Source organism: Lepus europaeus, chromosome 10 (assembly GCF_033115175.1).
Source record: "Lepus europaeus isolate LE1 chromosome 10, mLepTim1.pri, whole genome shotgun sequence".
Taxonomy (NCBI): Eukaryota; Metazoa; Chordata; class Mammalia; order Lagomorpha; family Leporidae; genus Lepus; species Lepus europaeus.
Window position 1 is genome coordinate 67,532,471 of NC_084836.1, and position 27,900 is coordinate 67,560,370.

The window sequence follows — 27,900 nt, forward strand, 5'->3', positions numbered from 1 at the left end:
GGGGGAGGCGGGCACGAAGCACTGTGTGTCAAATCAATCTCACCATTAAAATGAACTTTAAAGATCAGATTTATTTGGAGAAAACAAAAACCCCACAACCCAAAGGATGGGATTTTACATCTCAAGACATCTCCCAGGTATTAAGTCTACAGATTACAAATCATTTTCATAGAAGATATTTTTGTACAAATTTTACATGTATTCAGGGGCGGGACATAAATCAATCCCTGTTCCGATCTTAACAGGAGGGCAAGGCAGGGGCGTGGGAAAGAACAGCTTTTTTGGATCCGACTATCTGGAAGGAGCAGACACGAAGGGGGCGACTGTCTTTCCATTACCTACGAGCAGTGGGTCCAAGACCCTTTCAGCTTTGGGCGTCTTGCGAAAAGCCCACTTCCCAGCTACTAGCCCGCCCACGCCAATTATTTGAAGGTAATTCACTTCGCTTGGTCATCTTTAGTCCACTGAGCAAATGACCCATCGCGCCCCCTGCTGCAGCGCGCTTCAACCAGCAGCCCTGCCCAGCAGGCTCGCACCAGGACTGATGGGGGGAGGGCTTGCCAACGACACACCAAGACACCATTTCTCTGTGGGTACCATCTACTGAGCGGACCCTACACAAAGGCGCACATACAAGCAGACAAGCTACTGTGTTGCCATAGAAACCAAGACCTTGCTAAAGAGTTCTCTCCATTATTCATTCTTTTAAGGGAAGCTTAAAAAGAAATAAACAAAAAAACCCAAAGCAAAACCCCCCACACGTTAATCTCGGCCACATCATAAATCCAAGCGTGTGTGGGACTCAGCAGGGAGAAGGAAACTGGTTACAGAAACCAAAAACCCCAATGAAGGCTGCAAGAAAGGTTCATTTTCCAGTCCCTACCTGCCCGTCCTTCCTGCTCCACAGCCAACACCACCAGTCTGGGAGCACTGGTCTGCAGGAGCAGGCGTGGCTGAGGGAGGAGTGAGAGTCCCCAGGGGGCTGGGGGAGCAAAGCAGTGATTCTTGTTCCCCAGCCCCGGGGGCCGGGAGCGCAGGTGCCTGACTGCGACAGACTGCTTTTTCGGGAGGTCTAAGAGTAGCGCAAAGAACCTAAGACCAGACTCTGAATTTAAAGCTTTTGGGTTAACAGAACGTGGCTGTATTTCAGCGTTCAGAGAGCACAGTGTTTGGAAAGAGCAGCCCGGGACTTCCCGCCACCCCCAGCGCTTCCTGCGCCAGGAAGTGGCCACTCTCACTGGAGGCCGCGCCAGGCCCCCCAGCACCTCCCAAAGCTCTGCTGCAAACCACGATTCTCCTACTTTGGTCCCCAAGCAGTCCTGCTCACTAGTGGCCTGTAGACTCTCAGCTACCCCCCTGGGGGGTAAAAATAAAGATAATCCTCCTAGGCTGGCCCCAGGAACTCAGAATTCAAGAGGAGGAGGGGCGGGCAGCCTCCTGGAGACTAAATCTACCTTTGCCAGGGTGAACAATCTACTCGGTAATGTCTGTGAATTCATATATGCCACGACAGGAAAGGCAAGGCAGAAATCTCACGCGCTTGCCCGACCCCCCCCAGCGCCCAGTCGCTGCCATGGCCACTTCTGCTAAGTGAAGGCCCCCGGGCACCAGACACGCAGGCAACCGCACGGCCTCATAAAAACCCAGCCCAACTTCTGTTCAAGCGTGCTCACGCTCCGGCCACGTCAACACGTTCAAGGCTGCAGCAGCATGCGAAAGAATTTCATCTCGTTAAAAAAAAAAGTTAAGAAAGGTCTCCAGGAGATGGTGAGTTTTATTGTGTCTTGCTGGATAGAGGTTTGATTTGCTCTTGAGTGTCCCGGGGTGGAGGTGAGGAGCGCGCGGGGCACGAGGGCTACTCAGCGTCGTCCTCCCCCTCGTTCTCGTCTTCACCGTCCACGGAGAGAGCAGCGTACTTGCTTGCAGAACTGAACTTCTGTAACGGACGAGTGACAAGGCAATGAAGGCGCTGCATGTGCAGAACGAAAAACCCACGGCACGGGACACTGCCACGTTCCCGGGCAGGGGCGGCCGTTTGGACCGCACCCGCGCGCTCGCCAGAGGAGAGATGGCAACAGGGCAGGAGCTCATCTCCACTGGCACCCGCAGCCCACACGTACGTGAGTTCAAGGGCAAAAGCAGCTAAGGGCGGCTGAAGGCCACGTCTGACACTTACGGAGGCTGGACTTTCTTCAGGTTTCTTTGGCTCAGGTGCAGATCTGGCGTCTTGTTCCTTTTTGCCATCTTTCCTGTGGAGATGGAGGGGTAAGAGCACGTGTCCAGGAGCTGACCCCTACCCTGCACCTCCCCCACCCCCGGTGCTCACACGCAGGGTGGGGCACCCACAGGCGCTGCCAGTCAGCAGTCCCTGCGACTCGTCTGACACGTCCGCTGGTGACTTCAGCGAGCCAGTGACAGCTCTGGCAGTTTTCAGGACATCAGAACTCCTCTAACTTTCACCACGTTTGGGGCTGGCACTGTGACATAATGGGTTAAGCCGCCACCTGCAGCGCCAGAATTCCCATATGTGTGGTTTGAGTTTGGGCTGCACCACTTCCGATCCAGCTCCCTGCTAATGCACCTGGGAAACCCGTGTGTGGGAGACCCGGAAAAAGCTCCTGGCTCAGCTCCAGCCATTGCAGCCAACTGGGGAGAGAACCAGTAGATGGAAAATCTCTCTATAACTCTGCCTTTCAAATAAATAAATCTTAAAATTAAAAAAAAAAAAAACTTTTATCTTTTTTTCCTCTAGCAAGTATCTATCTACATTTTATTGGAAATGAAGAGAGAGACAGAGACTGATAATCAGATTTCTCTTCCATCTGCTGGTTTGTTTCCTAAATGCCTGCAACAGCTGAGGCCAGGCCGAAGCCCCGAGGCCAGCACTCAACCCGGGCCCCCCACGTGGGTGGCACACATCCAAGCATTTGAGCCATCACTGCCGCCTCCCAGCGTGCACATGAGCAGGACGCTGGACCAGAAGCAGAGCCTGGACTTGAACCCAGGCCCTCTGACACGGTCTGAAGTGACATCTGAACCAGCGTCCAGTGTCCGCCCCGACAACCAGAGCCTCACTCACAGGGCGCGCGCTCTAGCCGGGTAGAGAGCAGGCTTACCTGTCTGACTCCTTCCAGTGCTCTCTGCTCCCACCCTCTCCTGGACCACGGCCGGAGGTCCCGGCCGGGCCTCTGGGTCCACTCATCCCATCCATTTTGTTCTCATCTGCTTAGGCAGGAACACAAAACAAGTCAAGAGCCAGCACAAGAGCCACTCCTCCCCAGAAAGCTGTGCTCTACACCCCGAGGGGCGTCGTCCCACGCCCTGCACATCGCTTACCCCCCAGCCAAGAGCCGCTGGACGGCTCCACCACCGTGAACAGCAAGCTGCACTTAGGGCCCATGGTGACCTTGGCTCCGCTAGCGGTGGCGGTGACGTTCCTAATCTGGACTGAACACGCTCATTTCCTTCCGATTACTCCCCCTCCTTTCCAGTGCTCTACCGGGAAATGGCAGGGCTGTGTGAGCTCTATAGAGGGGCCGCTCCTGCCCTCTACAGGCGAGCGAGAGTAGGCCATCAAAGGAGCTTTCACCCTGGCCGCGGGAGTCTGAGGCCCAGCTTTCCTGACCCACCTCCCCTGAGGACAAGGACGAGGACAAGGACGGGCTCACCTTTCCTTCCTGGTCCCTCCTCGGCTGGCTGAGCGGGGGCTGCTTTCCCGCCACCACTGGAAGGGAAACACGCAGTCGCGTAAGTTATTTCAGAGCGGGAGGGAACGCCTCAGACATTCAGAACCATTTCTAAAATGTAGTAAGCGATATCAGAAACAGGCTACATTAACATACGAGGTGTTAAAATTCAGGAAAGACAAATTTGAACACAAGTGCTGTGTGCTTTAGAATCATGGCAGCCGTGCCAGGGCAGGCGAGAAGGCTTGGAGGTTCGAGCCTGAGAAGCGAGGTGGCTCCAGGCGCACGCTGCTGTGCGGCAGAGCTAGGCAGAGCCTGGTTTACAGTGCCCGCCATGCCCACCGTAGCTAACGTCACGTCATCCAAGGGATGCCAACCAGCTACCCAAAAGCAGAAAACCGAGCACTGGCTGTCGTGAGCCAGCTCCAGCACACAACTGACTGTAACGGAGAGTGAGGCCAGCGCGACACCGGCCACACCCCTCGGGCATTTCCAGCACGAGATCCCATATTCAGACTGCGGCTTGCGAGCTGACTCACCTGGTCGGGGACTGCTGCTCTGTGTCTGAGCTCTGGGACCGAGCAGGAGGGTTAGAACTTCGCTTCACCCAAGCATTCTCCTTTGGTGGAGGGGCTGGCATTACCTTTAGAGGCTGATCGGGTTTGGGAGGCTTAGAAGTTGGAGAGTGACAGTCCTCCTCCTTACTGAGGGTCTCGTTGTCTAGAGACTTCTCACTCTCTCTCCTCCGTGCATCTGTGGGGGCAGAGGGGAGGTCAGCGTGGAGGCCGTGGGGGCGGCACAACCTGCACGAGCCCCCGCCGCCATGTCAGTGGCATGGAAAACGCTCCACAGCCAAGTTTAGCAGCTCCCGTTGTCACAAAAGACACCAACCGGGCGCCCAGTGGACGGATCCCTGCAGCAGTGTCAAACAGCGTGTTCACGAAAGCGCCTACTGGTGTGGAGAGGACATGGGAAAATGGCCGGACCCTCCCTCACCCAGGGGCAGCGTGCAGCCGTGTGCCAGCGCATTGGCGGCTCCCAACTCCAGTACTCACTGCTCGGCCCACTCGGGCTCAGCACACTCACACACACACTAGGACGTGGCCACGTGCGCACTCTCATGAAAACCGATGTGCACTGATTTTTTAAAAGGGCACCAAAAGTCTCCTTAAAGCTCAGAAGCTGTCATGATCTTCCCACGTTTGCCAGCGCCAGCTCTACAGACGTAGTTACAGAATCAGCTCAACACTCTCATACTTTCCCTTTGCTACAAAGTCCCTACGTGCCACATGCAGTTATGAAGAGACAACTCCAGTACCTGCAAACTCCAGCAAACTCCTACAAGACCTGCAGGAATCTCCAAATTGCTTTAGCCTTGAGCTGTGTTTTGAAACGCTTAGGTACCAAACAGTTCAGAGACAGGAAAGGAGGGTTAAAGACTGGATCTTGGTAAGGGAAGGGGGAGCAGCACTGAACCAGCCAGGTCTCCAACGCTACAGGTCCATGTGACCCACCAGACACCAGTGAGGAAGGAAGTCACACACACCATGACCAAAGGCTGGCCCTGGGAACAGCTCACCCAGCACTCCAGGCCCAGGGACTGCTCAGGGTCACAAAACTGCTGACATAAACACCGACGATGCCGGGACAAAGTGAACGGTCAAAGAGGCTCCAGAATCAAACCCATCGTTTACCTCTATCCTGCTGCCCATTCCTCAGATTTCCCAGCAGGAGATGCGAAACTCCCATCAGTCCATGCTAACCCAAACAGAGCCCACCGATCTAGCACTGCCAAGCCGCTGCGTGACTTGGTGACGGGCAGTGGCAGTGACCATATCCACCCTGGTCTGACTTACTTCTGCCAGAAGCGGCTGCAGTCCCAGTCTGCGATGACTCACTTCCTGTCCTTGACCGCTCGCGTTCCTGAGTTTCTTCACTTCGCCAGCTTGGGTGCCTGCACAGAAGTGACGTCACAAAACACATCATTATGTCCTGTCAATCAAGGTCTCCCTGGACCTGTGCTGAGCCTTGAGAACCAACACCCATCATCATCAGACGATACTTGCTCTCTATCCCTGGGTGCCTATGTGTGCAGGCATGTGCAGGTACCGTTTCCTCACATGACTTGAGAGTCACAGATACTCAGACACAGCTTGGGCTCTAAATCCTGCAAGAATCAGTTATTTATTTATTTTTTGACAGGCAGAGTTAGACAGTGAGAGAGAGAGAAAGGACTTCCTTTCGTTGGTTCACCCCCCAAATGGCTGTTATGGCTGGCGCGCAGCACTGATCCAAAGCCAGGAGCCAGGTGCTTCTCCTGGTCTCTCACAGGGTGCAGGGCCCAAGCACTTGGGCCATCCTCCACTGCCTTCCCGGGCCACAGCAGAGAGCTGGACTGGAAGAGGAGCAACCGGGACAGAATCCGGCGCCCTGACCGGGACTAGAATCCGGTGTGCCGGCGCCGCAGGCGGAGGATTAGCCTAGTGAGCTGCAGCGCCGGCCAAGAATCAGTTATTAAAGTGCATTCTCCTCCAGGGCTGGCACTTGGCGCAGTGCTTCCGACACGGCCTGGGAGACCTGCGTTCTGTCCTGGATGCCTGGGCTGGAGTCCTGGCTCCGCTCGATTCCAGCTTCCTCCTACGTGTACCCCGGGGGGGGAAGACGTGGTGGCTCAAGTGGCTGGGTCCCTGCATTAATGCAGGAGGCTTGATCAATGTCCCCGCTCCCAGCTTTGATCAACCAATGGGAGATCTCTCTGCCTTTCAAATACATTTAAGAAAATATTCTCTCACACAATCTGTGCTGGACTTCTCTACTGTTAATCCTGTAAGCCATTTGTAACAAGCCTGGTTCTTCAGAACCATTAACTTACTTCTTAAAACTTATTTACTAAGCCGGCGCCGTGGCTCAACAGGCTAATGCTCTGCCTAGCGGCGCCGGCACACCAGGTTCTAGTCCCGGTCGGGGCGCCGGATTCTATCCCGGTTGCCCCTCTTCCAGGCCAGCTCTCTGCTGTGGCCCAGGAAGGCAGTGGAGGATGGCCCAAGTGCTTGGGCCCTGCACCCGCATGGGAGACCAGGAGAAGCACCTGACTCCTGGCTTTGGATCAGTGCGCCGCACCGGCCGCAGCGGCCATTGGAGGGTGAACCAATGGCAAAGGAAGACCTTTCTCTCCGTCTCTCTCTCTCACTGTCCACTCTGCCTGTCAAAACAAAACAAACAAAAAACTTATTTATTTATTTACTTCGAAAGGCAGAGGACAGAGACAGAGGAGCAATGATATTCCATCTGCTGGTCCGCTCCCTGGATGCTGTGACGACTGGGGCTCAACAGGGGCCAAACCACGAGCCAGGAATCCAGTCTGGGTCTCCCACGTGGGCGGCAGGAGCCTAATCCTTGAGCCACTTAACTCAGGCACTTTCACGTGACGTGGCATCCCAAATGGCACCTTCACCACTATGCCAAATGTCCAGCCCCAGAACATTAGGATTTTTTAAAGAGTCTTTATGCTAGTAAATACATGACTTTTTAATACTAAGTAAATAAAAAAATGATGATTTATTTGAAAGGCAGAATGAGAAGAGAGGGAGAGAGAAAAAGATCTTTCATTTGCTGGTTCACTCCCCAAATAGCAGCAGCAGCCAGGTATGGGCCAGGCTGAATGCAGGGGCAGGAACTCCACCGGTGGCCCAAGCCCTTGGGTCCCCCTCCACTGCTTCCCGAGACCCATCAACAGGGAGCTGGACTGGAAGCGGAGCGGCCGGGTTTGAATGGGCACTGATGATCTGGGATGCGGGCGCTGTCAATGGCAACGGCCAGCCACACAGTGCCCGCTGACACTCTCCGTAGGGACTCCCGCAGCACACACACCAGTAATGCTGTGGAAGTACAAGTCGTGAAAAGCAGCACAGCCGTGACTTGCACACTCCTGTTGGAGAGTGCCGCCAGCTTCCGTCTGCGGTAGTTACTTAGCCCAGCAGGAGGCCTTATGAGAACTGTGAGGGCTGAGGGAACCACCTCACTGCTCAACTGCCCCCCCTTCAGACCGCCTCCCAGCCCCAGCCCAGCCCCCCGCCACATCCCCCAGTGCCGGGGGGAAGCCCCGGACCGAAGACTCGCCTCTCCCGGGGCCGCCGCTCCAGCTTGGGCTCGTCCAGCTGGCGCTGCAGCTTCTCCTGCTCCTTCTGCAGCCGCTCCTCGACTTCTCTCTCTCTAGCAGCTGTGTCGACGGGCTTTGCCCCTCCAAAGATAGAAGCCGCCCGACTGGACTGCGCAGCGCCAGCAGAGGAGTCGTCTTCCTTAGGTGTGCTCCGAGGCTTCAGGTTCAGTTTGGGTCTCTGGGGGGGACCTGTGTTAGATGAAACTCTAAGTAACGGTCCTCCTGATCAGCAGGGTCCCAGATGCAGCTCCATGACATGCGACACGGGACCCAGGTGAGAGGCCCGGCCAATCAGCAAGCAGCGGAGGCACCGGGTAGCGTAGGACAGGCAGCTGGCCCAGACTGCCACTGGGGGCACCCGCATCCCCCAGCCATCCAACTTCCTGCAAACGTGCGCTCTGGGAGGCACACGTGATGGCCCAAGGACTTGGTCCCTGCACCTATGAGGGAGACCTGGATGGAGCTCCTGGCTCTTGGCTTTGGCCTGGCCCAGCCTGACTACTGCAGGCATTTGCGGACAGAAGCACTTTTGTTCTCTTTCCCTCTCAAATAAAAACGTAAATAAATTAATCTTAAAAATACCTGGTTGGGGCCGGCGCTGTGGCTCAACAGGCTAATCCTCCGCCTTGCGGCGCCGGCACACCGGGTTCTAGTCCTGGTTGGGGCTCCGGATTCTGTCCCGGTTGCCCCTCTTCCAGGCCAGCTCTCTGCTGTGGCCAGGGAGTGCAGTGGAGGATGGCCCAAGTGCTTGGGCCCTGCACCCCATGGGAGACCAGGAGAAGCACCTGGCTCCTGCCATCGGATCAGCGTGGTGCGCTGGCCGCGGCGGCCATTGGAGGGTGAACCAACGGCAAAGGAAGACCTTTCTCTCTGTCTTTCTCTCACTATCCACTCTGCCTGTCAAAAATAAAAAAAAATAAAAAAAAAAAAAAAAGAGAGAAGAAAAAATATCTGGTTGGAAGGTGACCTGCAGTGCACTGCTTAGCGAGACACGTGCTTCATGTACAGACTAAACTGCCAACTTATACAGCTTCTGAGACACACGGCTAATATGTTTAACTTTGTAGTGACATTATCTTCACTTAAAAAAAAAGTTTGAATTTACTTGAAAGGCAGAATGAGAGAGATCAAGTTTCTACCTGCTGGTTCATGCCTCAAAATGCCTGCAACAGCCAGGGGCGAGGAACTCACCCAGGTCTCCCACGTGGGTGTCAGAGGCCAAGCACTCAAGTCACCATCCGCTGCCCTCCAGGATACACGGTACTAGGAAGCTGCATCGGATGCCAAGGCAAGACTTGATCCCAGAACTCTGCAACTGGATGCAGGCAGCAAGTGGCAGCTTAGCCCACTGCCCAACACCTGCCTGCACCTATTTCTACTTTTAAAAATAAAGCTGGGGCTCACCAGGAGTCGTTCCCTTGAGGTTCATAGCTGATCTTTGCTAGACCAAAGAATAAAGTCTGTATTACTGCAGCTCCACTGCCTCCTTCCTGACAGTACACCACAACCCTTCTTCAGTCAATACCCATTCACCCAACAAATAATCTAAGCACCCACATGTCAGATACTGTGCCAAGGCCAGATACACGACGGCAGGCTTCCCCCCGCTGACAGGGAGTTCAATTAGTCAGAGGGCCCAAGTGACAAGAACATGGGGTGCATTATCTGTGTGAAATGCACACGCCGGGACTGCGGGGGAGCCCACGAAGGCCCCGAGTGCTAACACCGTATCCGAGGAAAGAGCAGGCGACAACACCGAAGAAGCCAACTGCAGGCCAACAGTGAAGGCTGGGCTGGACACGAGCAAGGCTGACAGGAGGGGTAACGCAATTCCGTCTTGTCCAGAAAGACATCTGACCGCTGTGAAGACTGGCGCAGGGCAGGGAAAGCCCGTGGAGAAAACTTCGAGTCACGTGGGTGCAGCAATGGGGCCTAATTAGAGGGGCAGCACGGCTGGGGCTAAGACAGACACTGCTTGGGCTGCCTGCATCCCATATCGGAGGGCCTGGGTTTCCGTCCCAGCTCTGCTTCCTGCTACTGGGAATCCTGGAGGCAGCAGAGACGGTTCTAGTAGTTAGATCCCGCCCCAGCCCCGATGTTGTGGGAATCTGATGAGTTAACCAGTGGACGGAAGAACAATCCAGACGGCATCAACACCAGACAGCGGCAGGGACTTGAGATGAGGGGACAGATCTTGGAGCAGGACCAACAGCAGGGCAAAGCTGGGTGTGAGGCTACTGGGGAGGTAAGGAGCTGAGGAAGAGAAGGCCAGGAGTCCCATCTCTCCTCCTGCTAAAGCAGCTCACACAGATTCACACAATGGACAATCCGTCAAGGGCGTGCAGCGTAGTGTCGGTACCAAGTGCATGTTCACTAAGCGTCAGCTAGTATTTGTATTTTTAGGCCTCCAGCTTGAAGAAATACATTAACAGCTGTGTTTTTAAGAATTAATTTAGGGGCTGGCATAATGGTGTAATAGGTTAAGCCTCCGCCTGTGGCCCCAACATCCCATCTGGGCACCAGTTGGGAATTCCAGCTGCTCCACTTCCGATCCACCTCCTGATGATGGCCTGGGGAAGCAACACAGGATGGCCCAAGTGCCTGGGCTCCTGCACCCTTGTGAAGACCTGGAAGAAGCTCCTGGCTCCAGATTGGCCCAGCTTCAGCCGTTTTGGCCATTCGGGGAGCGGACTGACAGATGGAAGACCTCTGTCTCTCCCTCTCTGTTTGTAACTCTGCCTCTGAAATAAATTAACAAATCTAAAAAAAAAAAAAAAAAAATGTTTCAAGAATGAATTTAAAACAAAAAAAAACAAATGGGAGCTCTTGTGGTTTGTGTTTTGTCAGATGGGGGATTAGACAACTCCATGCAGTGGGATTTCCACCTGGCTCTAACAAACTCTGTTCTTGCCTGTACTTCCTGCCTGGCCGTCCAGGTCTACCTTCCCTCTTCCGGGAAAATCCCAGGAGAGGATGGACAGAGAGCCCTCGGCACGAAGGCTGAGATGGGATGGTGAATAAGGAAGGCAGAAAAATGTGGGGCCAAATACCCTAACCTTTCTGACGCCATCACCTCAGTTAGAACGACACAACCTGCGACAAGTCAGACTGGCAACACAACACATCTTGCAGGCTGTATTTTAGAAGACGCACCAAAATCTCCCCCGTACTGTGGTGTAATGGCAGTGGAAATCAGTAGTGCTTGCTTTCTAACCTCTCAGTGCCCATCGCTGGTCACGAGATTATGGTAATCTGAATGTGAATTCTTTTGCTTGAAAAATGGGGCGCTAAGCCACCAATGCGAAGTGTCATTCTAAGTGGGATCATAACGACCCTTTGAGTGGAGGCCTCCTCGCTGCGGCAGGTGAGCGGGACAGAACTCGACGTGGTTCATCTCCATGAGGCTGTCCACATCCCTGCTGCCCGCTCCACAGCGTGGACCCTCGACCCGTGCCCACTCCAGGAGCCAGAAGCAGGCTGCAAAGATCCCAGCGTCCCCAGCGTCTGCTCCATCAGGAAAGCAAGAGAACACGATTACCTCTGTCCTCCCGCCTGTAGTCGTCCCGGGAGTAATCGTCTCTGGAGCCCCACGGCCGGTCGTCCCGTCTGTCATAGCGGTCTTCGTAGCGGTCCCCGCCTCCCCTGTAGTCGTCATCCCTGCGGTACCCACTACCAAACGCTCTTCTGCCACTGCCTAGCCTGGAGTCATAGCCTGCAAACACACCCCAAGTTGCAACTGTCACACTGGAGGGTAAGAGGACAACACAGTAGTGTTTCAAAGACAGCAATGTGCTTTTTACTCACCCCGATCGTAGTCTCGGCTGCCCCGGTCGTCATAGCGATCCCGACCCCCGTATCGATCCATGTCCCGGCGTGGGCCATCCCGATACCCGTCCCGGTACCCATCCCGATACCGGTCTGAATCGTAACGATCCCGATACTCTAGAGGAGAGAGACAGGTAACATTGTCCCCTTTTCTCTGACCCCATTAACATTAAGAGAAACAAACACTCTGGTGTCTTAGTTTCCACAAAGACAAATCACAGTATTTCCCCAAGTGGAAGAATTTGTGCAGTATGGAATTTTTCTCAGTATTGGACTTCTTCAAAAAATGTCTCGAGTGAAACCAACTTTGCTGGCCAATGACTGGGGATGAGGGATACGAGTGGAAAGAATGTCTACATCCCATAATGGACTTCAGGGGGACAAGAGGCTGCAGGTCAGAAGCAGCCAGCACAGAACCAATCAGGTTACAGCCGGCGCCTCACCCGCCGGAAGCCAGAGGACCAGTCACCACACTGTGACAGGGACAGAAAAAACAGCCAGCCAGCACGTGCCTCCAGGCTCCGGAACGGAGCATTTCAGCTCTGACTACCCAAATGGCAGAGATGAACAAGCATCTAGTGCCGCCAAAGTTTAAGGGCTTAAGTCAACTCTGGTATCGCTGATCATAATTTAAAATAATACAAACGCTCTCAAAGCCATTTCAGGACTATGCACTACAAGGTTTAGCATCACGCAAACCCTTGGATCGGCACTTATTCCGAGGAAATGACGACAGAGGACACTCACGGTGATGTCGTCTGTTAACAGTAACACTGCGGAGCACGCACGCTAACAACACTGACTTAGAAACACATGTTCTCAGCGTGTGCAAGACATATGTGCAAAAAGCATGCTGTAAACTGTATTTCTCTCCCTCACCGCCCCCATCACAGGTCCCTACTCAGGGGCAAGCTGGAGACTGCCACCTAGGACACAGGCAGCTGCTACTCAGCTCCAGCTCACTGCTGCCACACTGTCTGGTTCCCAGAGAAGCACCCCAACTTTTAATTGCACAGCCTTTTTCTCTCAGCGACAAGACAGACCCCGGCACTGTGCACAGCAGAGTCTATAACGGAACACGACCAACCAGCGAGACTCAGTCACGTATTTCCTGCGCAGTGTTTCTGGCCCTGTACTCGCTTTCATCCAGGGAACACGGAAACGAAGCAGCGCACCCTCCCTGAGAAAGCAGATCCGCAGTGAGGAGCCACGCACGGGCATGCGCTCGCCAGACTTCACAGCAACATCTGGAGGACGGCCCACCCCAGCCCCCATGCTGTCCTCTCTGGGCCTGAACTTAGGACCAGAGTCTCCGCCTGCCGCACGCAGCCTGGCATCTCCAGCTCATCTCAACCACGAGCTGACTCTGGGGCCGCTGTGGATAACAACACACACTCACTCTTGTCAGCCATGCTGCTTGTTCTAATTCAAGGTGGCGGGTGAGAAAATAGTTATGTCCCTCGACTCAACAGGACCCTTGGGCTGCCTTTTCTTCCTGTTAACAATAGAATCTCGGCCTCATCGCTGAAGGGCAGTGGCTCGGGCGCTTCTCCCCAGGGCTCTGGCGGGTCAAAGACTCGGTCGCAAGGTCAGACAGAACCCTGTGAGGCCGCTCTTCCTCCTGCCCTCTCCCCAGCTCCTCAAGCTTCATTTTCTTCGGTGAAGGAGGACGCCCGCCTCAGAGGGGCTTCATTTTTACTGTTCCCCAACTGCATCTGTATAGCGCTCAAGGGGTCCCCCAAAACCAGAGTGCCTGTGACTTTAAGCTGTCCTTTTTTTCCTTACAGCTTTTCAAATATACTGACATGTAAAGAAGCAATTATAGCAAATCCATCGCTTACGTTTAGTTTATGTCAGTATTGAGAAGTATGACCGTTACGGATATTTAGAACAGAATCCCCAGCTACAGTCTGGAGGGTTGCACTACTACATGTATCTACAGGCAGAGAGACAGAGACAGAGAGAAAGGTCTTCCTATTTGCCGTTGGTTCACCCTCCAATGGCCGCCGCACCGCACTGATCTGAAGGCAGGAGTCAGGTGCTTCTCCTGGTCTCCCATGCGGGTGCAGGGCCCAAGCACTTGGGCCATCCTCCACTGCCTTCCCGGGCCACAGCAGAGAGCTGGCCTGGAAGAGGGGCAACCGGGGCAGAATCCGGCGCCCTGACCGGGACTAGAACCTGGTGTGCTGGCGCCACAAGGCGGAGGATTAGCTTATTGAGCTGCGGCGCTGGCTGCCACATGTATCCTGATGGACATTATGACCCGCGTATCACGCAACATTTTGGCACAATTTTCAAATATCCACATTTATTTATTTGTGGTACCTGCCTCAATGTAACAGGTTCTGAATTTTATCTTTGCTGTTGCGTGTATGTTATGCTAAGTATTCCATTATATTGGCAAACGACTACTTAAACATTTCTTTGCTGAAAACTATCAGGTTCTTTCCATTTTTCAAATGATTAGTGTTAAGCTTTTCATGTATTTTTAAGCAAGTTGCATAATTTTCCCCATGAAGGCCTTAGGAACCTTTGCTGGACTTAGGTGTGATGTACCCTCTGTAAGGCATCCCCATCCCGCCCTCACTGGCCTCTCCTTTTCCTTCTTTTCTCGCCTACACTGTATCCTGCTTCTTCTCTTCTCCTCCCAGCCCTGGCCCCGCCCAGTGCACGTCCAATAAACACTGGAGTTTGTTTTGTTCCATTTCTTGTTTACTGCTGTCCTCAGCCCAAACAGTGTCTGGCCCGAGGTTGGGTAACTTTGTTATTTAAAAGAAATTATATTTTGATCATTCAGATATGACAATGTAACTGATGTCTGTATAATGCTCTGCATGCAGCAATCCTGCTAAGCTTAGTTTAAGCAGTTTACTTGGTACAACCTTGTGGGTTTCATTATAAACAACTGTCTACAACACTGGACAACTGCCTGTCCCCTTAAATCTTTGCTAAGTTAAAAAACAGGGAAGAACCACCGAGTTTATCAAACTCCTGCTCTGCGCCCATGAACTCCTATGGATGCTGTGTGACCTGCTAATGTGACCATCCAACTACCACATTTACGCCGTGACTGCACAGGCCAGCCCCGGAAAACACAGGAAACTCACTCCACAGAAGCAAACTTACTGTCTCCGAAGCTATCGTCCCCTCTCCGAGGAGGGTAGTCATCAAAGCTGTCCGTGGCAGGACGGGCCCTCCAGTCTGTGTCTGTTTTGTCAGAGTCCCGATTTCTGTCTCGGCCAAAGGAACGATCGTCCCTGTCTAGAGATGGATTCAAACAAAGAGCAAGTTGCGCGTGACAGCCACCAAATGTGGCCCACACACCCAGAGCCCCTACACCACACGGCATTTCCCTCCTCATTCCCCAAGAGCCCCCAACAGCCAGGGCTGGGGCAGGCTGCAGGCAGGAGCTGGGAGCTCAGTTCCGGTCTTCTAGAGCCAGGCATCGAACCCAGATCTCCAATATAGGACGTGGGCATCTTCAGCCGCGTTTTAACCGTCAAGCTGAACCCCTGCCCTGCGCAATTTCTTTCTTTTTTTTTTTTTTGACAGGCGGAGTGGACAGTGAGAGAGAGACAGAGAGAAAGGTCTTCCCATTTGCCGTTGGTTCACCCTCCAATGGCCGCCGCGGTAGCGCGCTGCGGCCCGCGCACCGCGCTGATCCGATGGCAGGAGCCAGGTGCTTCTCCTGGTCTCCCATGGGGTGCAGGGCCCAAGCCCTTGGGCCATCCTCCACTGCCTTCCCTGGCCACAGCAGAGAGCTGGCCTGGAAGAGGGGCAACCGGGACAGGATCGGTGCCCCGACCGGGACTAGAACCCGGTGTACCGGCGCCACAAGGCGGAGGATTAGCCTAGTGAGCCACGGCGCCGGCTGCAATTTCTCTTTTACATCACACTGTCATTAGGAAGTCGTCCCAGGCCCCTGAGTCCACGCTCCAGTTCAACTGGGAGACTCTCCCATGCTTACCGTTACATTAGTCTCACACTGTGCAGGCCACAAGTCCCTCTTGTGCCCAATGACACTGCGAGGCAGCTAATCTGTTTATCATCTACTTCCTTTTTATTACGTCAATCAGCGCCTATCAGTCCTGACATTACTGCCATCTTGAGCTGGAAACTCTTCACTGTAGGGGGCTGTTCTATTCATCACAGGATTTTTTTTTTCAAAAGTTATTTTTTAAAAAATGATTTTTATTTGAAAGTCAGAGTTACACAGAGAGGAGAGAGAGAGAGAAAGGTTTTCCTTCCGTTGGTTCACTCCCCACTTGGCTGCAACGGCTAGAGCTACACCGATCTGATCTGAAGCCAGGAGCTTCCTCGGGGTCTCCCACGCAGGTGCAGGGGCCCAAGGACTTGGGCCGTCTTCTACTGCTTTCCCAGGTCATAGCAGAGAGCTAGATCAGAAGTGGAGCAGCCGGGATTTGAACCAGTGCCCATATGGGATGCCGGCCCCCATTACAGGATTAACATCTGCATCCTTCTACCTTTTACACTATCACAAGTTGTGTGAGGCAAAACTGGCTGTAGAACTGCTTCTGTAGATTCAGCAAGAGCTGTACTGTCTACTAACATGTTCTGGAAGAGGTTGGCAATGCAGCACAGCACCATATGCCAGGCCTGTGATGCTGGCACCCTATACCAGAGTGTGCGAGTCCCGGCTGCTCCACTTCCGAACCAGCTCCCTGCTCATGCACCTGGGAAAGCAGTATAGGACAGCCCAAGTATTGGACCCCTGTCACCCATGTGGGAGACCCGGATGGAGTTCCTTGCTCCTGGGCTTTGATCTGGCCAGCTGCAGCTGTTGCACCATTTGGGGAGTGAACCAGCAGATGGAAGATTACCCCCCACCACTCTGCTTTTCAAATAAACCAATCTTTAAATAAAAATTTCCAGGGAAGGATACCCCCACCTCGTTATTCCAGGACTATTTATTTCCAAACAAGAAATTTCTGTTTCCTTACCTTTATCCTGTGCTTGGTCAGCAACATCCACTCGAATTCTCCTGTTACCTAAAGACTGAGAGCACAGGACCATATTAACCAACCTTTTGCCCTAGTGTGCACAAATCCCATGAATGACCTTCAAACCTGGGCATAGCAGAAGCACTAGGGAAGGAAGATAAGGAAGAACACTGTAATCTAGCTAACATTCCAACTTGTCAGCTAAAGAATCCTTTACAAAGGCTTGCAAATGGATATAAGCCCTCAGGATGAACAAACTTAAGTTGTCCTTAAATGGATAGCAGGTCAATTACCTTACTCATTGTTCTGGTCAAGTGTAATAAATTAACAGTAACCCCCAGACAATCAGCTGTTTGGTGCTACAGCAATCATTTACAGAGCCAGCAAAGTTGCATGAAGCATGCTCTCGGTCTGTAACCTCAGGTTTCTTCACTCAATATAACCTCTGGATAAATCAGTTCCTCCAGGGACACCCCCATTTCCATTTCCACACAGCATTATTGACCTACTGCAAACCTCAGTAAGTCTGCTGGTGATTCTCCTCACTGCACAATGCATCCTATAGCTGAAGAACACCCCAGAGTCTAATCAGTTAACCCAGCAAACACCACGCAACAGCTGTGAGGTATTCCTTTATCATGCAGGCCAAGTTACATTATTATTATTATTATTATTTTTTGACAGGCAGAGTGGGCAGAGAAAGGTCTTCCTTTGCCGTTGGTTCACCCTCCAATGGCTGCTGCGGCCGGCGGACCGCGCTGATCCGAAGCCAGGAGCCAGATGCTTCTCCTGGTCTCCCATGCGGGTGCAGGACCCAAGCACTTGGGCCATCCTCCACTGCCTTCCTGGGCCACAGCAGAGAGCTGGCCTGGAAGAGGGGCAACCGGGATAGAATCCGGCGCCCCGACTGGGACTAGAACCAGGTATGCTGGCGCCGCTAGGCGGAGGATTAGCCTATTAAGCCGCGGCGCCAGCCCCTAATTTACATTATTAAGTTAGTGTCTGTACCACCTACATGTGATTCAGGGAGACAAACTTCAGAAACCGCACTGTCAATCTCCTCTAAGCCACACCCAGGACCACCACAGTAAATGAGCCTCAATGGAGAAATGTTTCCAAACCCTCATAAATTATCAAAGGGCACCATCACAACACCTCCCCGAAAATGAGGTGATACTCTTTAATACAAATCAAGTTGTTTTAATCAAGTTGGTTTCTGTTTCCCTTCATCAGGTCAGATGATTCTGAAAAAGGAGCCGTAAAGCCCAGGCAAAGCTGGAGTGAACTGACGTGACGTGACTGTACTTACAACCTGGTGTGTGTGTGTGTGGGGGGGTTCTTCCAGTGTTCCAGCTAAGCACCTCCCTGCGTTACTGGAGCCTAGTGAACTTGCTACATGTTGAGTGTTAGTGATACACTGCTGAACGACACAGGCTTTGCTCTGTGGATATTATGCAATCTCTGGAATAGCTACTCAGTCAAGGTGGACGATCAACGTACTCTCCCACCCGTAGTCTTTTTACCTCTTCATTGAGACTCAGGGCACTGAGCAGGGAATCCAGGTCTTCAAACTCAGCATACCCAAAACCTTTCAGCCTCTCTGGATTGCTGGGTTCACGTGGTAAGCGCACGGCACTAATCTGAAGGAGTGAAGAAATCAACAAGTTTCCCCATGTTTTCATCATTCCTTTTAAAAAACCACCTAAGCCATCACTGTCTGAGTTTCTCTGCAGAATACAAGGCCGGATGTGTCCAGGAGGATCTCCGGCTTAGACCGAGCCTTTACTACACACCTAACCACACCTTCTGCACCTTCAACCAGGAGAATTTAACCCTTAAAAAAAGGCCAATGTGCATGCAGCGCATTCCTCGTGTTACTGACTTGGTTCATTCTACAGTACATTTCTGATTTTTCATTTCCCAATGAAGAGCAGCTGCCAAGTCCATAGTTAGTCACTATTCTTCATGTCTAGCTGGTTGCCTCAAAGTCCTACACTTACATTTAATCCCCTAAAGAATTCCTTAATGGAGTCTTCTGTTACATCATAGGGCAGGTTCCCTAGAAAAGCAGTGTAGGGTGGTGATTTGGGAAGACGGCTCCGGTCGATATTGGGTTCCCGAGCAGCCCGTGGAGCAGTGGGAAGGATGGAACGGTCAATTGGGGGCGCCCTGTAGACGTCGTCATCGTTGCTGTGCCAAGTGGTGGAAACTAGAAGAGCAGATACAAGTTAGAGGAAGCCTCCCTTAGTATCACCAGAGTAAGAAGAACCCTCAAACACGCTACCTCGGGACAGACACCCCTGTGGGAGGTTCAGCAGTAAGGGTGGCTTTACAAAGAGAAAATGCTTCTGAGATGTTACAACTGGAATAGCAACAAAAGAAGAGTACTCAGTATCTCTGCCTGCATGTCAAGGTCTTTAACAGCCTGACCTTTAACAGGATCCTGACACAGCTCACTCCCAGTACAGCAAGTAAACAGTGGCTATTAGGAACAGTCACCCCGAGCAGGCACTTCATACAATACGCCCCACCTCATCTTTTTAACAATGCTGTGAGGTTGTTCCCCACGCTGCAGAGCAGTGGAGCCATGATTCAAACTTGGGCCCCTTTTACTCCGAATGCATCCGATCACCAGGGACAGCTCTCACCGTCCTGCTGGTTAGGCTGCAGTGTCTTCTTCACGGTTTATCTTCCTCTTTAAATGGAAAATGTGACCTTCATGAAATTTCCCGTTTTCCTTATTAAGAGGTAACAAAAACATTCTTCCAGTCTGCAATGTTTCTTTTTTTTGGGGGTGGGGGTGGGTGACTGGATCTATGTCATACCTGCTAATTAAAACAGCTGTCTGTCCCTGGTCGCTCCCTGAATGTAGAGCTTGTCCAATGACACTCCAGTGACAATTCCGCATTTCCCCACTGTCACCATCATTGCCATTCCTTTCCCTCAGGCCTTCCGCACTGGCCCAGGGACACCCAGCCACCACACTAGTAGCTTCTAGGGCTATTCCTCAGCCGAGTACAGTTTATAAATGGCATTGCAGTCACTTTTATGGAATTCAGAAAGATAAGCCTTTTAGTGCAAAAGCCAGGAACAGCACGGAGCTCTCCTGAATGGCTACCTTGGCCTCTCACACAGAAGACTGCACGAGAGACGTACGATCCCAGGTTTTATAAAACCAGTAAGTTCCTTTCAAATCAGAACCAGTACGTTGTCTAGAAGGTAATAGAAATTCAGTCTCGATGACAAACAGAAGGAAAATTACCATCTCCTTCTAGGTCGTCCGTTTCATCAGCCCAGCTGACTGGCTTGGGGACATAGGTGCTTCCTCCACCAGTGCCCCCATCCTCAGCCAGAAAGTCCGTCAGGGAGATAGTCTTCCCCTTCTTATTCTTCTTTTTTGCTGTGTTAAAAAGGCAAGAGACAAGATTATTCGTCACTACTCAGGTAGCACAACAGAATAGTACGAAACACACCAATTTGTTCGCATTCACTTATTTGAGAAAGAGCTCCTCTCTACTGGTTTGCCCCTCAAATGCCTGCAACTGCCGAGGTTCGGCTGCGGCCGAAGCCAGGGGCTGGGGACTCGCTGCAGGCCTCCCACACGGGCAGGGAACAGGAACCCAGCTCAGCCAGCCACTCGAGCTGTCACCGCTGTCTCCCAGGGCCTGCAGTGGCAGGAAGCTGGAGTCAGGCTGGTGTCTAATGCAGCGTCCTGACCACCAGGCCAGAGGCCAGCGAAGGACTGGATTATGGCACAGCTACATGAAGGAACACCTCACAGGTATAAACAAGCAGAAAGCACTACGTGACGGCACAGGAAGAATTCACCAGCAAATGCAAACATTCAGAAGTCACAGGACACATGTGTGTAACCACACGTGAATGTGTGGAGAAAGGACTAGAAAGATGTTCAGGGTGGAGCAACCTTCTCCCTTCCGCTATATCTATTATTTATTAATTACTGGAGGTTCTTAATTTCAGAACAGGTCACTACAATCTAGAAAAGACAAAACTTCTTACCCCATATAAGAGATTATATATGGCACATCTGAGAACTGTGTGACACTTGCAAAATAATCAGTTACAATAAAAACCGCTACCCACTAATTTACAGGAAGAAAACTAAGTCTTTCTCAGAAGAGAGGTTAAAGATCACAACCCCAAAGTTACAGTGAGGTCACATGGCAGAGCTAGCACTGAAACACAGAATTTTTATCCCAAGCCCAGAGCTCTTCCTGTGCCATCGCAGGGAGCCCGGCTCCACGGCCACGCCACAATCCTGGACTTGGCTCTCTGGAAGGCACCTGAGTGATGACACTCACATATCCTAGACCTCCGTGCATTTTAGGAAAAGAATCACCCTTTTCCCTACCTTCACAGTGCACGTGCAGATCACGACTTCTGAGAGGGCAGCAGCCAGGTATTCAGAAAAGAAAAAGGGAGCTACATGGTGTTCCAGAACCGACCTGACAGCAACCACTACATGACTAAGGCAAAGTAAATAGCCTTGCTGCAACAGGATCAGCTGTGTGGAGTTTATAACGAATTCCTTCTCCACATTCTAATTCTCACCTCCTTTTTAATACAATAATCTGGCTGCAAAAGTACATATAATCACCAGTCACATGTAAACTGTTCTATAGATGTCCAAGAGAGCACTTACAGGTCCCACAGTACAAATGCTGTAGCTCGTATGTGAAGACAAGCAAATTTGGGCTTGAGGTCAAATATTCAACAGCACATAAGGTTATTTTAGTCTTTTTCATATATTTTAATTCAAAACAGTATCTGGGATTATCATGATGTTAGCTAGAGAGCCTTACCCTCATAGGGCTTAATCCATCATTAGTCAATATCCAAGTATTAACCTACCTTGCTACAGGGAGAACAAAATGGACTTCATGGCCAGGACAAACAGGGAGGTCAAGTTCAAAGCAAGAACAATAAGAATGAGTAAAAGGCACCTCTTCCCTTGTTCTATCAACATACACCAACCCAAACAGCAGAATCTGGAAGGAACCTAGCCTTTGGTCTCTTTTGGATTAATTCAGCTTTGTACAGCAAAGTTTCTTAACTCTTAACCCCTTGACTCTTTTAAGACTCCTCATTTAATGTTGTTTCAAATTTATAAATACACTTTAATGTTTAATCTCTTGATTGTTATTTAATGTTTTTAAATGTTATTTCAAATTTATAAATACACTAAACAGCATGCCAAAAACAGCAATGTTAATTAAAAAAAATTTTGTCTCAAAGGCAGTTACAGAGAGGGGAGAGAGACAGAGGATAAGGATCTCCTATCTGCTGGTTCACTCTTCCCAATCGAACACCAAGGACCAGGTTGAAGCCAGGAGCCAGAAGCCTCTTCCAGGTCTCCTACGTGGGTGCAGGAGCCCAAGTACTTGAACAAGTGTCCATATGGGATTTCTGTTGGTGCAGCAGTGGGAGTGGGTGCGTGGGGGCATGTGGCATCTTTTTAAGATTGTATTTATTTATTTTTAAGGCAGAGTTGCAGGAGAGAGAGGGAGAAAAGAGAGAGCGAGAAATCAAGAGATCTTCCACCTGCTGGTTCACTCCCCAAATGGCTCGAAGAGCCAGGACTGGGCCAGTCCGAAGTCAGGAGCCAGGAGCCCAAGCACTTGGGCCATCTTCTGCTGTTTTCCCAGGTGCATTAACAGGGATCTGGATCGGTAGTGGAGCAGCTGGGACTTGAACTGGCACCCATATGGGATGCTAGCATTGCAGGCAGGCGGTTTTACCTGCTGTGCCACAGCACTGACCTTGGTATCTTTCCTCTCCTGATTGTCAACAACCCCACACCCTCCCCAAGCTCCCTGGGTGAGAAATCAATGCTAGATGCGGCCTTCAATCTAACAGCAGCACTGAAGAAGTTGCAATGTGACCAACAGTTTTAGAGGAATTATGAAGCAGATTATCAGTAGATCTGAAGGGTCAGGGTTTCCCCACTGCATTTTATTCCATTAGCCGAGAAACAATGTTGTCTCAATGTTCAGAACTGCGGTCAGCACAGTGGCATAGCAGTAAGCCACTGCTTGCAATGCTGGCATCCCATATGGATGCCAGTTCGGGACCCAGCTGCTCCATTTCTAATCCAGCTCCTTGCTAATGCACCATTTGGGGACTGAACCAGGGGATGGAAGCTCTCCCTCTTAAAAAAAAAAAAAAAATTCAGTATTTCCACAGCTTCTCTCTCTGGCACAGCTCAGTGTTCCAGGTGTATCAATCCTTTGCCACAATGATCGAACTGGTCCAATTTCTATATTTCCTTTACCTAACATGAGCTGGTTAAATGTTAACAAACAAAGCAAGCACCTCAAAACCAAAATGTGTTGTAATTATTTAAGGCCAAACCCACTGCAAGTTCTTTATATACCCATGTGGGTTAAATAAAAGATCTTAGAGAGGGATTTGTTATAAAGGATAAAAAAGGAACACAGCCAATCGCCGAATTCCCAAATCAGGGTTTCTGATGTTTGTGGACATTTCAGGCTGGATGATTTTCATTATAGGGGTGTCCTGTGCTCTGGGGGACATCTGGCAGTGTATCTGCCCTCTACTTGTTAGGCAGTGGAACCCCTCCTTTCCCCCACTGCATCCTGATAGCCAGAAAAGGTGTGTACACATTGCTAATTGGGGGTGGAGGTCTATAAAATTGCCCCTTGGTTGAAAACCACCATTTTAAGTGATGTTTTCACTTCAATAAACAGAAGGACAAATGCAGAGGAAATGCTACCCCTACAGTACACTAGCAGAAAACTAGCTACAGTAAACTGAGTGTTTATACTGCCAGGCTATAACATGCATATAGCTTCCTCAGGGCTGGCACTGTAGCCTCTGGGGTAACTGCTTTTTTATGGGCGCTGGTTCATGTCCTGGCTGCTACTCTCCCCATCCAGCTCCCTGCTAATGGCCTGGCAAGAGCAGCGGAGGATGGCCCAAGTGCTTGGACCCCAGTACCCTCGTGGGAGACCTGGATGGAGCTCCTGGTTTGAGTATGGCCCAGTCCTGGCTGTTAGTCACTGGAGGAGTGAACCAGTGAGTGGATGAGCTCTCGCTGTCACTGTGCCTTTGAAAACAATGCTTCCGCTTACTTTTCTCTTCAGAATGTTTCTCTTGCTACCAGCCCACTGCACTGGTAATGAAAGCACCAAACCAGTCACTGGGAATGATAAGAATCTGCAGGCTGACTGCTAGGTCTTTATTTCCAGAGAAAGGATATATTCAAGTACCAAAGCAACAAAACAAAACTTTGTTGCAAAATGCAGTCCCGCCTCTGCAACTGGTCAGTAAGTATCTCTCACCTAAAAGGGGAAAGCCTGCAGCTCTTAAGTTAACATGAACCTTTGTCAAAAATTAAGTTCTTGAATTTTAGGTCTTGCCAGCCCAATTTCCATTTGTCTTATGAGGTTGTTAACTCCTCTGAATATTTTAGTAACTAAGCAAGCGAAGAGTCACAAACACTTGAACAAGAATGTCCGGAGCAGTGTGATTCGTACCAGCCAAAAGGGAAATAATTCAAATGCCCCCTCCAGGCGATGATGAATGATAATACAGAATGTAATGTATCCACTCAACAGAATATTACTTGGCAATAAAAATAAATGAGGGTTGATACATCTTACAACATGGATGTACCTTGAAGACATGCAAAAACGGAATTAATGACATTTCGGAATCCATGAAGTTTTTCATGTTATGCATTTTCCTGTGAACCTTCTGAGGACCCTTCCATATGTATGCATTTCAAATTATCTTGCGCCAAAACTCATCTTTTACTTGAGTGTCAAGTAAACAGCAGGAAGCTGCAGTCAGGAACTAGGTAGGGATGGAGGGCACGCCTACGTGGGACAATGGTGACTCAACTCCTAGGTCAAACGCTGGCCTTTCTAAGCACTTTCTAAGCACCCTTACATAGTCTAGTAGAGAACAGACTAAGTCAGACTAAAAACTCTACTGTCTCAAAACCCATACTCTGGTATAGGACCCTCCTTCTCTGCGCCCAATTATTTCAACACATTTAGGATAATACCACGACGCCTTTCCCCACTCTCCAGGCATACGCAGTTTGATATTTACACACTACTACAAAATAAGCGCCCAATGCACATTCTGCTCACCTACAAAATACTTGGAGCTTCAAAGAGAAGAGTTATAAACACATAACTAACTGTACTTTGGGAGTTTCCTTCCAGTAGGACTGCAATAAAATCTATCACAAATCTAAGATGATTTTAGTGTGCGACCTCTTAAATGTACACACACATCCCTCATCACTTCCTGCCCGTCATGAAAACAGTGAATTCTAGGCTACTTCCAGGCTAATGTAATGGAAAACAGGAAGGATGGGCATTTGGCCCATGTGTCTCTTTGGACTCCCACGTTCTACAGCTGAACCCCAGCTTTGCTCTCCAACCCCGCTTCCAGCCACCACGCATCCCGGGAGGCAGCTCGGATGAAGGGCTCAAGCAGTTGGCTCACTGCCACCCATGTGGGAGACCCAGACTGAGTTCTCGGCTCCTGGCTTCAACTTGGCCCAGCCCTGCCCGTGGTGGGGCACTTGGGCCATCTTTCACGGCGCTCCCAGGTGCATTAGCATGGAGCTGGATGAGAAATAGAGCAGCCGGACACCTGCTCGTGTCTTGTTTCAAATAAACAAGTAAAAGGAAGGCAAATAAGTAAACAAGCTTGATATTCTAGCCAGGAAAACACAGGCCAAGGGGCAGGAAGTTCCTCTCTGTGGTCTAGTCACACCTGAGGAACAAATTAAAAAGAAAGTTATGGAAGACATACATGCTGAAAAGCCACAAAATTAATTCAAGTTCCCAAGAACTTTTGGATACACCACCACATACACACACACACCTAGTCACTGGGACACTACTCTGGATTTGAATTTTCAAGAGTTTAGTCTCAGCCCTCTGAATCTGAGCATCCTACTCTCAGACAAACAGATGGCGGAGGGCAGGATTTGAAGATAGGTTAATTTGTAAGGAACGAATAATGGCAATTCATGAGAGCCAGCACTGCACCCCATGAAGGAAACAGGATGCCATACAGATGGCATTTCCCAGTATCCTGAAGATGGAAGGCCCGGGCACAGGCTTGCACGCCTATTTCCAGTTGTAAGACATCTTAAATATTAACCCGTATCAGACACTCCTGGTTCCCTACGGGTAAAGGAAGAGCAGACAAACGGCATTTTACAGATGAAGAAACTGGACGAGATCCTGGGCTCTAAGTCTAATTAAACAGTCACAGGGAAGCGAGCACCTCGGATCTCTAAGGAGTATTCCTTTAAAGAGGACAACCACAGAATGAAGTGCTCAGGTTCACCGTGTCAAGTTTCCTAGGAATTCAAACTATCCTCACTCAGCAGTCCCCTGAGGCCGAGCCCCGGCACTGCTGCAAAGGACCTGATGGCCCTCAACAGGAGAGGCCCCCAGAGCTGGGCCAGGAACTTGCAGGGAAGGGCAAGGTCCATTTCCAACAACTGGGACATCAACCACTCAAGAAAGTCAACACGCTGTGAAAAGGCTCAAGGGGAAAGGAACCTGATGAATCCCTGACCCCGCAGGGTGGCAAATCTACTTCCAAGAGCACCCTACACAGCAGCGTGGACGCGGCGCTAACGTTCCCGCGGGCCTCGGGACCACACCTGGGCTCTCAAGTCGGCAGAGAAGACTCAGGAGTCTCCCAAGATCTTGACCTTGCCCTGCTACCTGCCAACACTGTGACCTTGAACAAATGTCTCACGTTCCTCAGCTGGGACACACTGCCATCTCTCCGCATAGCCTTAAAGAGGATCAAATACGAATGCGTGGGTCATCTGTCGCGCACCACGCCAAGGACAGGTGTTCCGTTCAAAGGCACGACTCAATCCCCTCCACATTTTCCAAAGAACCACAACCCTCAGCTCTCTTGTAGTAACACAGCCGAACTGCTGGGCGAGAAACCAGTGTTCAGGGGCAGCAGTTCACACAGTTTTTTGCAGAATGCCGGGTTACACCAAGGGGAAGAAACTACAACCCCAAAACAAAAATGAAGGCTCCACAATGTTAGGAAGCCCAGGGCTGCTTTTCTGAGTCCCTTGGAAATCCACGCAGACTTGCACGGCCGTTAAGTCCAGCCATACACCGATTGCAGCCATTAGCAACCGTTACTTTTAATAACACTTTCTAGGAGTTGTGTAGTATCCTTTAAACAAACAAACAAACAAACAAACAAAAAAACAGGGCTAAACCCTAGCACTGGAGCCACGGAATGGAAGACCCGATCTCCCTGACATACAGTCCGTGAGGGCGTAAAATAACACAAGGCTGGAGGAAAAGCTACGTGCCCGTCCCGGCTTCCTCTCCTCGAACACGTGGGCGCACCACACGGCACTCCCCACCCCCAACCAACCCCAGCAGCTCCAACCGCCAATCCCGACACATGGACCCCTCGCAGGGGGCACAAAGGGGCCGGGGCCGCCCTCGAAAAGGATGCGAGCGTTCAAGTGGAAGCACTTCCCACGAGCGCCAACACAGCCGCGTCCAGGCTCCCCATCTGGGCTGCAGCGCGTGCTCTCCAGGCGCGCCGTCGCCCCTACCGCGCACGCGCACCGGCGCCAGCCCCCGCCCCTCCGCCGACTCGCGCTGGGGTTCTAACTGCCCCCCCACGCCCCTGCCCCCCACTCCCGTCCGCAACGGCCTCGTGCCCGTCAGAGATCTGGTCTGGCGTGCACCCGTCCGCGCGCCAACCGCCTCCACGCGAGCACGGTGCTCCTCGTCCAAGGAAAGGCCTCGCGCCTCCCGCGGGCCTCTCTGCGCCGCCTCCTCACTCCAATTCAAGCCAGGGTCCACCATGACTGCCCACTCCAACCTCGCGCAAACCGGGTGAGAAGGGTGTGTGGGGGGAGGGGACGGTGTCCTTCCCCTCCCCCCCAGACATCCCGAGGCCATAACCTAACGTGGCTACGCCGCCAGCCTGCCGCAGCCCCCAGATCCGAAGGGGACGGGTGCCGCCCGCTCCCCGACATCACGGAATCAGTGGATCAGGCTCGGGGGGTGGTTCCGGAGCCCGGTCCTTAGCCGCGCTCGGCCGCTCACTCACCTGAGGCCGCCATGTTGGGAGAGGGAGAGAGAACGCAAAGGACCCGGATGAGGCAATCACGTGATTAGAGCGGGCGCGTCGGGCTAGGAGACGCGAAACTGGAAGGGGGGGCGGGGAGGTGAGGACGGAGGCAGGAGGCGGGGCAGCGCTGCTGTAG

General features: G+C 51.6%; 1 protein-coding gene across 1 annotated transcript; it reads right to left on the reverse strand.

Moving 5' to 3' along the window:
* Positions 1–51: 51 nt before the first annotated feature.
* Positions 52–27,900, reverse strand: EIF4B (eukaryotic translation initiation factor 4B). The gene is made up of 15 exons (XM_062203628.1): positions 27,744–27,900; positions 19,894–20,031; positions 18,632–18,840; positions 18,155–18,271; positions 16,632–16,686; positions 14,797–14,931; positions 11,650–11,787; positions 11,384–11,557; positions 7,806–8,034; positions 5,543–5,640; positions 4,226–4,439; positions 3,669–3,724; positions 3,117–3,222; positions 2,177–2,249; positions 52–1,936 (listed from the first exon to the last, which is right to left on the reverse strand). Exons 1-15 carry the CDS (start codon positions 27,754–27,756, stop codon positions 1,856–1,858), a joined length of 1,836 nt encoding a protein of 611 aa, XP_062059612.1. The 5' UTR covers positions 27,757–27,900; the 3' UTR covers positions 52–1,855.

Coding starts and splice junctions, on each gene's coding strand:
- EIF4B (XM_062203628.1), bottom strand. Junction 18,841..19,893: donor GGACGACCTAGAAGGAGATG/GTAATTTTCCTT, acceptor CTGCTCTTCTAG/TTTCCACCACTTGGCACAGC. Junction 2,250..3,116: donor CACTGGAAGGAGTCAGACAG/GTAAGCCTGCTC, acceptor CCATCTCCACAG/GAAAGATGGCAAAAAGGAAC.